The 14,295-nt window shown below is 35.4% G+C and overlaps 1 protein-coding gene across 3 annotated transcripts in view; it reads right to left on the minus strand.

The window, feature by feature from the left end:
* TMBIM4 (transmembrane BAX inhibitor motif containing 4) overlaps positions 1 to 14,295 on the minus strand; it is a 31,340-nt gene that overhangs the window by 5,060 nt on the left and 11,985 nt on the right. For 2 of the 3 annotated variants that reach the window (XM_003926533.4, XM_074402854.1), the window contains 4 exons: positions 11,386 to 11,494; positions 10,300 to 10,405; positions 5,823 to 5,856; positions 3,776 to 3,893 (listed from right to left, as the gene is read on the minus strand). In XM_003926533.4, coding sequence (XP_003926582.1) covers positions 3,776 to 3,893; positions 5,823 to 5,856; positions 10,300 to 10,405; positions 11,386 to 11,494 — 367 coding nt within the window. Of the gene's footprint in view, positions 1 to 3,775; positions 3,894 to 5,822; positions 5,857 to 10,299; positions 10,406 to 11,385; positions 11,495 to 14,057; positions 14,063 to 14,295 lie in introns of all 3 variants that reach the window. The other variant, XM_074402856.1, reaches the window with a different exon arrangement.

A 14,295-nucleotide genomic window follows, 5' to 3' on the forward strand; every position in this document is an offset into this window, starting at 1 on the left:
AGTGTACAAAGAACGTTTACCAAGATACCATTTTAAAAAATGCAAAAGGACTGAACTCACATAAAATAAGTTCTCTCACAATAACAGAATTATTTATTGTAATGCTATTTGGTGAACTGAAGGCAGAATGTGACTGTAGTCTTCAGCTGTCTCTCTGAAATGGCCCTAAAATTTTTCAGGATACATCTGGGATACCTAAATGGGAATGAGGTATCATGCTAACTCACAATATAGATCCTTCAGGACTGAAAGGTACTTAGGATTTGCTTTTTCATTCTTAAACCCTAGGGAAACTCCAAAGCTCCTGTACCATGGGGTATGGGGAAGGTGATATTAAGAACTTAAAGCATCCAAGATATTACCCTACTTGCAGGCTAACAAGTTAGTCTGGCACAGTCTCATGGATACATCAAGCCCCTAGGTCTGAGGATAAAGGACAGTTTATAGTAATAACAGTAGTATCAGCATTTTAATGACAGAGCCCAGTTTGTATAGGGTGATGCCAAGAAGGCCACATGACACCTATACACACAGTGGGTTGTGTTACAAGATAGGAACTTTGAATTTAGGGAAGCAAGTCTTTTTTATAATATAAAGTAAACATGGTTGCCCTCTGCTCCAGCGAGCACTATTTCTATCTTCCCAGGCTGTTCACTATTGAAAAAAAAAAAAAAAAAAAAAAAAAAAACCTTAAAAAGATTGTCTGGAACAAAGGGCAGTCAGCACATCATTCACAGGACATTCAGAAATACACGAGACCCATGAAAAATCCTCTCTCATTCTTGTAGGCTTCTAATAAGACATTAGGATAGGGCTGCCAGAGGTCTCTGGACATTAATTTACTCTATTATTCACTAACTGGATAAGATCCTACATTTGAGCCTGATCAGACACTATTGACAATACATATTAAAACAGGTATCTTTTCTCCTCTACGACATCCAAGTTGAAACCTGACACTAAAACTTAGGCTCCCTGGTTAAGCAACATGTTCCCCCCAGGGACCTAAATGTACACACACTAAAAGGGCTATTTAGGGTCACAGGCTCCATTTGGTAAGCTTTTGGTAAGAAATTCAGCCTAAGACTTGTCAGTTTATAACAGCATTCTCTATACATACTGTAACAGGTAAAGATTTGAAAGTCATGTCCTACAAATAATCTCCCTAAGTTGTTACTCCACTCTTACTTTGACTTACATCTCATTAAATATTTAAACATCAAAGACAGCAAACTTTCTAAGAATACAGATAAGATATGCCATGGATATAGTGCTGATTTTGCCATTCTAACAACTCCATCTATAGGAGTGACAAATAAATCCTATCCTCTTCCCTCTCAACAAAAAGCACAGAATAAGAAGTAACCTACAAACAGTGATGTCCCAGTAAACTGACTTTCTGGGAAAGAAAATGAGCCCTGATTTGTAATGCTTCCTAATTTCTGTGGTGTACATACATCCTCCATGGCCTATTTTAAGCTTCCAACAGTTTAACAACTGGCAAGTTTAAATCATAACTGGCAAGATGCCTCTTACAAGCTAGCACAAGCCAATTCTAGTACACCAATGACAGTTGCCATAGTTACCATATGTAGTTCTGCGATTTAATTCCTTTTGTGGCAAAATTACTACAGGATAATAATGATGCTGTAAAAATATCACAGCTTTAAGTCAATCTATGAAGCACTGCCACCACTGCCGATAATACCATATATTTAACAACTATTTCTTCAGTCCCTACTATAGCCCATAAACAGGTCAGAAAGAACAGCCTATAAACTTTTTGAAGAAAATATTTTCAAATAAAATCTTTTCCCTCAGTCTTTATATCCCATTTTGGCATTTAGCTTCCACAACCACTTAGGCTTTGATGCTTCACAATAAAGTAGTTTTATTTAAAATGCAATAAAGTGCTACTCTTAAGTAGCTGAATCGATGGCATATTGACTAAAGTGTAATTATTATTAGGATTTTGCTAGAGAGTCATTATATGGCAATATCCAGTAACAGATAGCAGTACATGTGATTCAGTGGAGAACAAGAGCAGAAGTGAAGTGTTAAGGTTTTAAATGGGTATACTGTGATCAAGTTTCCATTTTTCTATCACCCAGCTGCTTGGTGGTAAAGAGGCTGGAAACTGCTAAGACTGGAGAATAGAGAGACTAGTTGTAGTAATACAGCTGAGAGACAATTTTGAAAGAGTTCTGTTTCCAGTATTACAGTAAACAAGAACATTTCAGACTAATTACCACCCCTGTCCCACCCTGAAAAACTACTAACATGATGCATAGAAGAGAAAACAAAGAATACCTTCTTAAAAACATCAAATAACTGTCAAGATAGAATGGAATTACCAAGCCAAAATCTAGGTAAAATTGGAAACCCAAAGAAGTAATCATGGTACCAAAGCTGAATTTACCCAACTATAAGAAAAGTCATCAATGCACTAAGCAGGGGTAAATTGAGGGGTAGGGGCAGAGAAGAACTATCCCAGGGAAATTGCCACCACAAGCTATCCCTTTTCGGATTTGTAGTCTAAATGAGTAACATCTGGGTGGTTGGGAAAGCATCATAAGCCATGAATTTAGTTTCAAGTAGACCCAATTCAATAGTTTTCCCAGATGCCAGGCAAAAACCCAATTACTCTAGGAAAAACTGCATCTTCAACTGAGGCCTCAAAGAAATTCAAAAAATAATTTTTCAAGAACAGTTACATAGTCAAAAATAACCAAACACACAAAGAAAATACTGTAAGAATTATCAGAAATGGCACACACACACACTTAGAAATATCTGATCTCAGATCTATCTGATCATTGTAATGTCATTTGTATCAATAAATGTAAAGTTATTGCGAAGAGGCTAAAATATAAGGCAGGTTTACCAGAAAAGGATTTGAAAGATGATACTGGAATGAATGAAAGGCAAGGACAGTTGGAGACTGAGTTGGGAACAGGAAGTAGAACAAACTGTTCATCATATATGCCACACAAATATATATGAAACATCCTTCCAAAAAAGGAAAAGGAAATAGAAAATATTACCTCTCCCTAAATCAAACTCCATTCTAAGAAAACTATTTAAGTAGTCTGCACAATTGTCAGTGTTGGCTAACCAACTGTATTTTATGTCTATAGAGACTTCTGGTGTTCTGGATTACCAGAATAAAAGGGGTAAGGGAGGAAAGTTAGTTTAGCAAGAGCAGACTTTGTAAATAGGGTTGTAACAGGAAAAAGGAAAAGAAGACTGTGTGCGAACAGGAAGCCACTGTGAGCTTAGAAAAGAGGCCATGCATTCCTACCAGGTGAGGGCAACATAGTACCATAATCCTAACGCAAAAAGGATCAGTCTGTATTATTTGTTTGAAGAAGAATACAGGTTAATCCCTATCAATCAAAAGGTTTTAAATTTCATGCAGACCCTTTCAATATCTGTACTAATTACAGTGCTTTTTCCACAAAGATGTGGATGGTCTTGGTAAGATTTATGCTAAGACAGACTGAAATTTCAGTAAATTCCATAATGTTCATAAAGCATAAAAGCTTAAACTCTCTGGAAAGCTGATTTTTTTTTTAAAAAATTCACTTCCCTTTCACTACAGAAGAGAAGCAAGTAACGCAAAGCCACTTTTCATTTCTGTGTATGTTCTGGGAGAGTAAGGCCTGGCCCTAGTATTCAAAGAGATGATCTCTAAAGATAACAGTGTAGCACTTTCCTCAAAACCACCTATAATAATTAAAGACATCTATTATATCCAAGAATATATATAACTTACCCTGCTCCTAATTTGCTGAAATCCCTCTTAGCTTGCAGAGTATACATAGTCAAACCAAAAAATACTCCAGTAGTCAGTATGTAAGCTTGCAGAATAATATGTACATCATAGAAAGTAACTGTAAAATTAAAACACTAATTAACATGCATATAAACATGCTCAATATAAAACAGCTTTTTCTGGCATTTTACAGAAATGCTTCATTTTCTCCTGTACTTTATGCCAACAAAAACAATTATGAAAAGGTTTCTTATCCATCCTTGGGTACAATGAAACCACATCCATAATGCAATTAACAGTGTCCAAAAAATTCATTCATACCAAATTGGGGGGGTCACATTATTACCAAATTAATGAAATGACTAGAAAGCTCTTATGCCTGTAGACAGGAGTTTTAGGGATATGGTAGAGTGATTCTCACCTATCTCTGTCCCAGTCGCAGTTTACCACCATCTGTAGTAATTGTCCACTATGGTTTCAATATCAGTAGAGATGATTCTGGGTTTCCTGCCAGACTGGAAATTTCTGGACAGTAGCAGCAATTCCAGCAATCACCTGGTTACACTTTTTTTTCTTGCCCAAATCAAAGCAATTGGGCAAGAAAAATATTGGGGCTGTCTAGGGTTGCCTACCATTCACTTACCCTGCAGAAGACAGAAATCAACCACTAAGTGCTTTATATCTAATGTGTATTATCTTGGAGTACACTATTGTGGCGTTTACTGAATATATGCCAAATTCCTTTCTGTAATTTTAGAATAACCATCCGGTCAATTATGGCTATTGTAATAAAACTCCTTAACATTTTAACAAATTGCAAAGTTATAACCTCTTGGAGGTTAACTGCTTTGAACCCAAAGCCATTTAAATAATTTTTAATTTTTCAAAGATTAATTATTCACTTTCTTGCTATCCCTAAATGCTACATGATTGGAATTTCTCTATTTATACCATTACAGAATTAGGAGGTGAACAGGGAAAAGATAAGACATTAAGTCAATTTTGCTTCTTGTCAGTAATTTAAGTATACGATTAGGTTGAAAAGATACTGCAATTATTGAGGAAAATAATGTTCTCAGATTATCCCATCTATGTTTTTCTGTCCCAAATTCCAATAATCCTGAAATGAATCTCTCTCCTACATTCTATGTACATAGTAGAGGCTGGAGAAGGGAGAGATGGATTTGATAACCTTAATAGCAAGTAACATTAATAATAATTAAATATTAATAATACTGCCTATGTTGAGAAGCCGCAATCCTATTTATTATTTATTACTATGTATTTATATTGATTATTTTTAAATGAGAGATTAAAAAAATACAGATTAAACAAAACTGGCATAGAAAGATTCAAAAACCTAATGACAAAATAGGAAGAGTTAAATATATTAACCTATTAACTATAGGATAAACAACTTACTGTTATTAAGAGTAATAGTTAACTCTGACCTTTTTGGTACTCAAGGTTAACCACTTGGAGACAATCAGAATTTTTATTCTTAATTTATTGAATTTTTTTACTGGAGATATTATATAAGGTTCATTAAGTAATTATAACAGACATGGCCTTCAAACACATGTTTAACATGAAATACAGAGCAAAAATGACCACTGTTTCTTGCAATGCTGTTTGAAACCATATGAGGATATAACATTAAAGCATAGTTCAGCAGAGGCAAGTTAAAGGAGTTAAGCTCATATGATCAAAATATATGGTTCAAAATACATGTTCTCAGTTACTTTAAGATACTTTTAAATTAGGGAAAAGATTAGCTATAGTTGTCTTATTTTTATAAATAAGTCAACAAATGAAATAATGTTCTCCATTCCTTTTATTTTTCTTTTCCACTTCTAAGCTCAGCTGAAATAAGTAAAGGATAAATATCTAACTTTTGCTTATACTTTAGGAATTTTTCATCCTATGCTCTATTTCTGAAATATGATATTCCATGATGTTAGACTTCAGCCCCAAATACCTTTTTACCTGAAAGATTTATCTACATTAAAAAGTTATTATAACATATAGAAGTGCAATTACGGCTTACCAACAACTGCCACAGCTAGAGCTTCCAATAGTGTCTAATGAAAAGAAACTGAAATTAATGACTGTAAAATTTACACTATCTCATGTACATTTTCTAATTTCTAGCAGCTTAATGTGATCCCATATGAATGATCTCATTACCTTCAAAGCAGCCCTGTGAAGTATATGGGGCAGTTAGTAAACCTACCATAATGAAAATGAGATCTCAATTTATTAAGTGAGAATATTTAATTCTAATTTTGACATCAAGACTCTTTAAGCTCTAATCTCATGTAACAGGAAGACTATAAATATAAAACATTCTACTTTTCTTACTCTGTAATATAAATAAAAACAAAATTGCAAATTATGTGCACATTTATAAAACCTCAATACCTCACACAAACATAGGAAGAATAAAATATTTAGGTAGTACTTTAGTGTGGGAGTCTTGAAAGTATTTCCCAATATTCCTTCTCTCTTTCTTCCCTAATAACAGAATTTTTACCTGGACACATGGCCGTTCAGATTTTACTGCATTTTTTCAGTCTCCTGGGCAGCTAGGTCTGACTATGTAATGATATTCTAGCCAATTTAATATGACTAAGAGAGGTATACAACATCTGGATTGTGCTCTAAAAGCAAAGACTTGCCCTCCCTTTTCTATTCTCATTTGTTTGTATTAATAACTGAATGCTTTGTGGATATGGGAGTTATCTATCATATACCACACAACTCTCTAGGAATGCCTTGACCATAGCAGAAGCATGGGCCCTTGTCACCTTCACTAAATTGTCATTCAGATTTTCACGAGAAATAAACTGTCTTGTTTAAGCCACTGTTACTTTGTCACTGTTTAAGCCATGTCAGAAGTAGCAGAACCCATATCCTAAATAAAAGACTTGGCATTAATGAGTCTTGTCCTCTAGCCTCTCTTTCCCCTTAATTACAGTATCTTTATTTTGTCTTATATGCTTACTCTAGATAGATTTTATCAACCATCTGATAGACCATATCACAAAGACAAAGTCAGAAATAATGGCAGTGGCTGTATAATCATAATCCTCGTAGAAGCATCCTCTGTACTCCACCATACCTGATATCAGGAAAACCATCAGTACCAGAGCAAAAATGGTATTAGAAATTGTACACAGACGTGGAGGCAATGGAACTGCTGTCACATTTTAATGCTTTTAGTAGTGCCAGTAAAAGGGTAGCAAAATATAGAAATCTTTTTCCGGACTGGGCACAGTGGCTCACTCACACCTGTAATACCAGTACTCTGAGAGGCTAAGGCAGGTGGATTGTTTGAGTCCAGGAGTTTGAGACCAGCCTAAGTAACATAGCAAAACCCCGTCTCTACTAAAAATACAAATAATTAGCTAGGCGTGGTGACATGTACCTGTACAGATTCCCAGCTACTCAGGACGCTGGGAGGTGGGAGGATCACTCAAGCCCAGGAGGCAGAGGTTGCAGTGAGCCAAGATCGCGCCACTGCACTCTAGCCTGGGTGACAGAGAGACCCTGTCTCCAAAAAAAAAAAGAAAAAAGAAGAGAAAATTGGGGGGGGGGGGCGGTGCACAACATGATTACACTATATTCTTGCTATTTGTGACAAGATTTTAGGAAAGAAATCCCACCCACATTCAAGTATCTGAAGGAAACAGGATGATATAAATAGGCATAAACAGGAGTAAAGATAAGACTAGGAAAATATGATAATGCCCCCTTTAAAACATATATACACATGCTTCTCAAGTTATAATAGGGTTACATGCTAATACACTCACTATAAGTTGAAAATATCACAAGTCAAAAATACAGCCCAGAGTGTCTTTGGTTAAAGAATCACCAATGCTTAAAGTCTGAAATTTCATGGTTGCATATTGCTTTGACACCATCATAAAACCGAAAAATCTTAAGTTGAATGATTTTAAGTCGAGGAATCTATCTATCTATCTATCTATCTATCTATCTATCTATCTATCTATCTATCTATCTATCTGCCTACCTACCTACCTACCTACCTACTGCCTGTGTGTGTGTGTGTGTGTGTGTGTGTGTGTGTGTGTGTGTGTCTCCATGCATACACACACTCCTACTACCTTCTTTCTTATCCTGCTGCAGCAGGACCAAAAAAACCCTAATGTTAAAGGTCCCTGAGTAATTTGAAGAAATGTATTTTACATACTTATTTGTTAAACCATTTTTAGCTATGGGCATGATGAATAGATTTAACAATCAGTGACTATTTTGCCTATAAGCATTTGGCTGATGCTTTTCTAGTGGGACCTCTCCCTGCTGGGCAAAAGTTGACCCATACCCTCTTCCCACATAGAAATCAGTCTTTCTGAGAGAAGGCTACATGTAGATGTAAAGAGGAATTCTATATGGCCTTCTTTCTTTTTATACTTCCTCTCTCCTGAGACATAGCTAACTAGGCCAGGAGTTGGCTCTGATGCAATGTCTGGCAACCCATATATTGACTAACAACCTACAAATGTGACCTGTGCCAACAACCAAGTATACCAATCCGATTTATTCTCTCTCTCTCCTTCCTTACTTTTCCTTCCTTCCTCCCTCCCTTCCTCCTCCCCCTACCCCTTTCTTTTTGAGACAGGGTCTCACTCTGTCACTGAGGCTGGAGGGCAGTGGTGCGATCTCATCTCACTGCAACCTCTACCTGCCGGTTCAAGTGATCCTCCTCCCTCAGCCTCCCAAGTAGCTGGGACTACAAGCACATGCCATAACATCTAGCTAATTTTTGTATTTTTTGCAGAGACAACGTATCGCTATGTTGCCTGGACTGGTCTCAAACTCCTCAACTCAAGCAGTCCGCCTGCCCCAGCCTCTCAAAGTGCGGGGATCACAGGCATGAGCCACCAGGCCCAGCCCAGATTCTTTCTGACCCAGGAATCTGAACTCAGAGATTGAAGCAATGGCAGTGGGAGCTAAAGCTAAATTACTCTATGGGGGCAAAAATTAATTATCTTTAATTTATATATGACCCATTGTTTGGGAAACAGAAAAAAATGTGTAAGGACAACTGAGGTAGAGAAGAGATGTCATAGAACAAGGGAGAGGAAAACACAAACTCTTGTCACTGAATTTCCTATGATATCATCATTTCTAGAACCTTCCTTCAGTTATCCAGTTCATCTTCCTTGAAGAGGATTTGGGTTGGTGGGTTCTGAAGCACTTACATCCTTAAACTCCTTGTTACTTGCGATAACTTGAGTTAGGACTAATGATCTTGTAAACAAAAGAGCTTAAGGTTTAAATGAATAATCTTTCCTATAACTGAAACCTGCAAAGTCATCAGCTTTCCTTTATCATTTTAACACAAACTCATTATCAGAATTCACAAACTTTTTAAAAGCATTTTAATACAATCATAGCTTTTTCACTCGTATTTGACAAGTATTCTTTTTTGTCTGTCTGAAATGCAGTCTCTGTCATCCAAGCTAGAGTGCAGTCATGTGATCTGAGCTCACTGGAGCTTCCATGCCCCTCAAACCCTCAACTCCGTTTAAGTGATCCTTCCACCTCAGCCTCCTGGGTAGCTGAGACTACAGGTGCACACCACAACGCCCAGCTAATTTTTGTATTTTTTTGTACAGATGGGATCTCATTATGTTGCCCACGCTGGTCTCAAACTCCTGGACTCCAGTGATTTGCAAGCCTTAGCCTCCCAGAGTGCTGTGATTACAGGCATGAGCCACTATGCCCAGCCAAGTATTCTTAATATTAGTTTGGAATGTTTTGAAGTAAGTTTTTAGGTTAAAATATAGTTATACTGGATACGAGAAGAGGCAAAACAATTTTTTAAATATGTAACTGGAGCCTTATCCAATTATTCTAGTCATATTCTAAGACTGAATTTTCGTAAGTGGTAGTTTGGGTTTTAATTTTCACAAATATCTCAACACACATGACGCTTAAAGTTGGGTTCTCCGAAGTGTAATTTTGAAAAAAGTTAGTAGTGTACATAATTTGAGCAAAATCGTTCTTCAAAAGACCAGAGGGATAAGATAATAACACAGAAGAGTTAATCATAATGAATTTAAATTCTATGAAATTAAAGCCACAAATTTTTCCCAAAAATATCACAGAATATTAGAGGTAGAGGTTTCACAAGGATTTATCTATTTTAATATTCTCATTTTACATATGAAAAAATTTAGGCACAGAAAGGCTAAATGCCTTGCCAAGTGTCACATAATCGGATAGCAGCAAAGCCAGGTCCTCTGATTCCAATTCAGTATTTTTTCCACTACATGCTAATATTAATAGAATAACCTTTGAAACTAATAAACTGTTAAAAGTTTTAAAAGACTATCAAATTATAAGTAATTTCCTAAAGTACTCTTAAAAAACCTCATTAATATTTTTCTGCCATTGTTATATATATATATATATTATATATGCATTTAATTAAATAAGAATTTTCAAAACTCAGGAATAATTGTTAAAGAAATAGAGAAAGTCGAAGTACTTACAAATCCAAAAAGCAGGTACAGGTTAAGGGGATACTTATGTCTGTTTAAATTCAATGCAAAAATCAAACCCAGAGATCCGAGGGCAAACAGCAAAATTAAGGCAGGACTGAAAGATATAATATTAAGTGTTTCAAGTTAAAAAATTAGCATGAGCAGTATTATCCAATTTAATAACATTTATCTAATTTATATGTTTATGAAAGTACAGGAGAAAAAATCTGGAATGAGCCACACCAAACTATCAAATTATTTTACATCTGGAAAATTTGAGGGGTACAAGGTAGAAAGGAGACTCAGGACAAAGAAAAGAGTCCAAAATGAATGGGGGAGACTTTTCCTTTTTACTGTATAAACTTCTATCATATTTAAATAATGTTTACAATTAGTATACTAATATAAGACAGTAAAGAAATTAAATAATAACAACTACTTTTTTAGAGTATTTGCCATATGGCTGTAATTTAAATTAAAGAATTATACCTCAAACAGCAAACTAATAGTTTGAGACTCCACTTTGGTGGAGGGGAAGGGAAAAGAAATTCTCTGCTTCTATGAAAATATTCGTTAGTTCTCCTTTCCTTTAATATAGCAAAACTGTATTTTTTTAAGCAATTGAAATAATTATGTTGGAGGTCAGACTTTAATCAGGAATGAATTGCGTGGCAGTCTTTTGAAAACTTCTTGGTGAAATTATCCTAGTCATGAGCGAAAACTAAAATGAACGCACACTTATTTTCCAAGCACTGTCATACGCTTTGAGCACAGGAACTGTAGTCTAATAAAGTTTTTAAAAATTAAGATGTTTTAAAATGGCATGCAGTAAAAATTCTTAATACTATTCCAGGAGATGAGGGTTTACTGAAGCTAAAAAGTTCAGAGGTAAATACCATGTTGTAGAATATTTTTCTTTATCAAAAACAAAACTAATCAGGCTTGTAAGAGTTAGTTAATGAACTTTTTTACATTTTAACCTCAAAAGTTAACAGAAAAAAGTGGATTTTGTTTATAATATGCCTTTTTGATCATATGCAATGTCTGAAAGTGATTCATTATCATCTCATTACCTTACCTTACCTTGTACCTTACCTGTCATGTACAAATGTCCGTATAGACTCAAAGTATAAAAAAACTGTTGAAGCCATTGTAGTTAAGAGAACTTGCAGAGAAAGAATGCTGTAGACTTTTCTTAGAAAGGCTAAAAGAGGAAAAAAAGATATATATGATTATTTGCTTAAGCATTTATCATAAAACAGTAAAATCAACTTTCCTCTTTAAAAAATTAAGTTTTTTTCATGTATTCTTTCCTAATTTTCATCCTGATAATGTAATCTGCAACTAAAACTAGGCAAGACTACAAAGCTTCCAAAATAATTAAAAAACTGTAAGAGATAGCTAACCTTCCCTCCAAAAAGCATAAGCCTAAAAAAATTAGTAGGCCAGAATGTAAATGTTTTCATCAAAATGGAAAATGTATTAAATGCCTAGTTGTACACAACAGCATACAAGCAAAAGACTAAAAGCAGACCGTTTTAAAAGAATGATTATATCTTGAATCTGAAAAGGAAAAACAGAAAGCATATAAACATAAGTTTTTTTTAAATCTTAATTTCCAAAACAGTAAAAATGTTTCCCCCAACTGAAACTTATCTTAAAAGGCAAATAACATATAAACTTACTTTCACTCATCTATTATAATTTCTCATTTATAGTACCCCTGCCTCCAGTTTCTATACAATAGAAAATTCTTACTTTCATATTTTGTTATCAATACCCAGAAATCACCTCTCAGAATTAATGATTAAATGCTTATTATTAAAGTCTTCTGATATACAGTGATGCAAATAATTCAATGAACTTCCAAGAACTCACTATCACCTTCAAAAATAAAACATTAGTAACACCTCCCACCTTCTCTCTCCGACATCCCTCTCCCCTCATACTTCTGGCTAACTACAAATCATCTTTCAAGGTTCAGCCTTTTTCAGTCCCCCATTCTGAATTAGATGTTTCTCCTTCATGCTCCTGAGGAACCCTAAACATACCCCAATCACTTTATGATTGATAAATCTACTTGTCCTTCACCCCCATGAAAGTGTAAAGACCGAAAGCTCCCTAATAATTGGAAGCAAGCCTAATTCATTTCCATACTCCTACCACTCATCCTAGTGGATAGCACTGAATGAACAGTGGTTAAATTTTATTTGCTTTTAAATAAATTTTTATTGAATTAATGAAGGGTAAATTTTACTAGTCAGGGAAAAGAAAAAGTAACATTCTGAAATGAAACAGAATAATGGAGCCACTACTTGGAGCACTGTCCTTAGGCAGGCAGTAAAAATCACATTGAATGACTCTTACCCAACAAAAGAAAATGTGATGTTGTCTCTTGCCTATCATGGCAATGCTCATGGTAAATGAGCATTAGATGGTGGATGTTCCTTTTGAAAAATATTCCTACTAAAGACCTGGTTTCCCAAAGAAGGGTGAAGTGCTTTGATGACATGTCAGCCAACTATCAAGTTAATAAAAATAAAATAAATCTTTCACAAGAATAAGGGAATTTCCATCAATACTAAGGATTTAATCATCAAAATGCCCAAATATTAAATCTTAATTAATTTTTCCCTCTGGCACTCTTTCCAAAATCTAGAATGAGTTTTTCCTAATGTCTTAAACAGACTTTATTAGACATATAATTTAACCAATGACTCACAAGAACCCTGAGTGTCCATTGTATTTTGGCCTAGAGATAAATAGTGCTCAACTCCACAGCAGATCTACGACTTACTTTCTTAAACAGGCCCTGATATCTGCATGCTCTGGGAGGTCATTTCTATCTTTTTCATAAAAGCAGAGTAAAGAATATACTACTGTCATGGACAATGTTATCTGGGCTATCTTTCTACAAATTTAATTATTAAACCAAAGGTCAAGCCATTACACCTGCAAGGGATTTTCTGGACTATGAGAAAGAAAAATCATATTCTTTACACTACAGCCTCCATGTCCTGGACTCAAGCCATCCTCCAGCCTCAGCCTCAGCCTCCCAAGTAGCTGGGAATACACGCCCACAATGCCAAACCAAGATAGATGTGTGTGTGTGTGTGTGTGTGTGTGTGTGTGTGTGTGTAAAAGAGAGAGAGAAAGAGACAGGGTCTCACTTTGTCCCAGGCTTAAGTGCAGTGGTGTGATCACAGTTCATGGCAGCCCCAACTTCCAGGGCTCATGCAATTCTCCTACCAGCCTCCTCAGTATCTAGGACTATAGGCACCTGCCACTATGCCCAGCTAATTTTTTTCTATATTTTGTAGAGATGGGGTTTCACCACGTTGCCAGGCTGGTCTTGAACTCCTGGGCTCAAGTGATCCACCCACCTTGGCCTCCCAAAGTGTTGGGATTACAGGCATCAGCCACTGTGACTGGCCCTGGAATGTATTCTTTACTTTTGATACCCTTTCATGTAACTCAAAGCCAATCCATATGATATATATTCTCAATTAAGCAGTGAAAATTAATGTTACCTGTCTACAGCTCAAAACAGTGTTTAAGGTCTATTAAGATCTAAAGTTTATTTGCATATGTGTGTATGTACACAAGTACATATGAAATAAAAGACTAGAACAATATATATCAAGGTGTTTGTATTCTCTGAGCAGTAATACTAAAGATAATTTTCATTTTCAGTTATTTGCCAATCTGTGTTTTTTAGATACCCGCAGTATGTATTACTATTGCAATTAAAAACATTTTAAAGAAACTTGGGCTAAGCCTTTAAATTCATACTAAAAAAATTATCCTTATGCATATATTCCAGACAACTTTTTCTGTATTCTGGTATCATAAGCCAAATCCCAGGCAAAAGCAGTACTGACACCCATTGTGAATAATACAAAAAGTAGCAAAGGACATGCATATACAGCTCTCAGGAAAATTTAAAAAAGATTCAATACGAAAAGAAAACTAGTCACACAGCAAGATTTTCCAACTTTTGTTGAA

This window comes from Saimiri boliviensis, chromosome 7 (assembly GCF_048565385.1).
Source record: "Saimiri boliviensis isolate mSaiBol1 chromosome 7, mSaiBol1.pri, whole genome shotgun sequence".
Taxonomy (NCBI): domain Eukaryota; kingdom Metazoa; phylum Chordata; class Mammalia; order Primates; family Cebidae; genus Saimiri; species Saimiri boliviensis.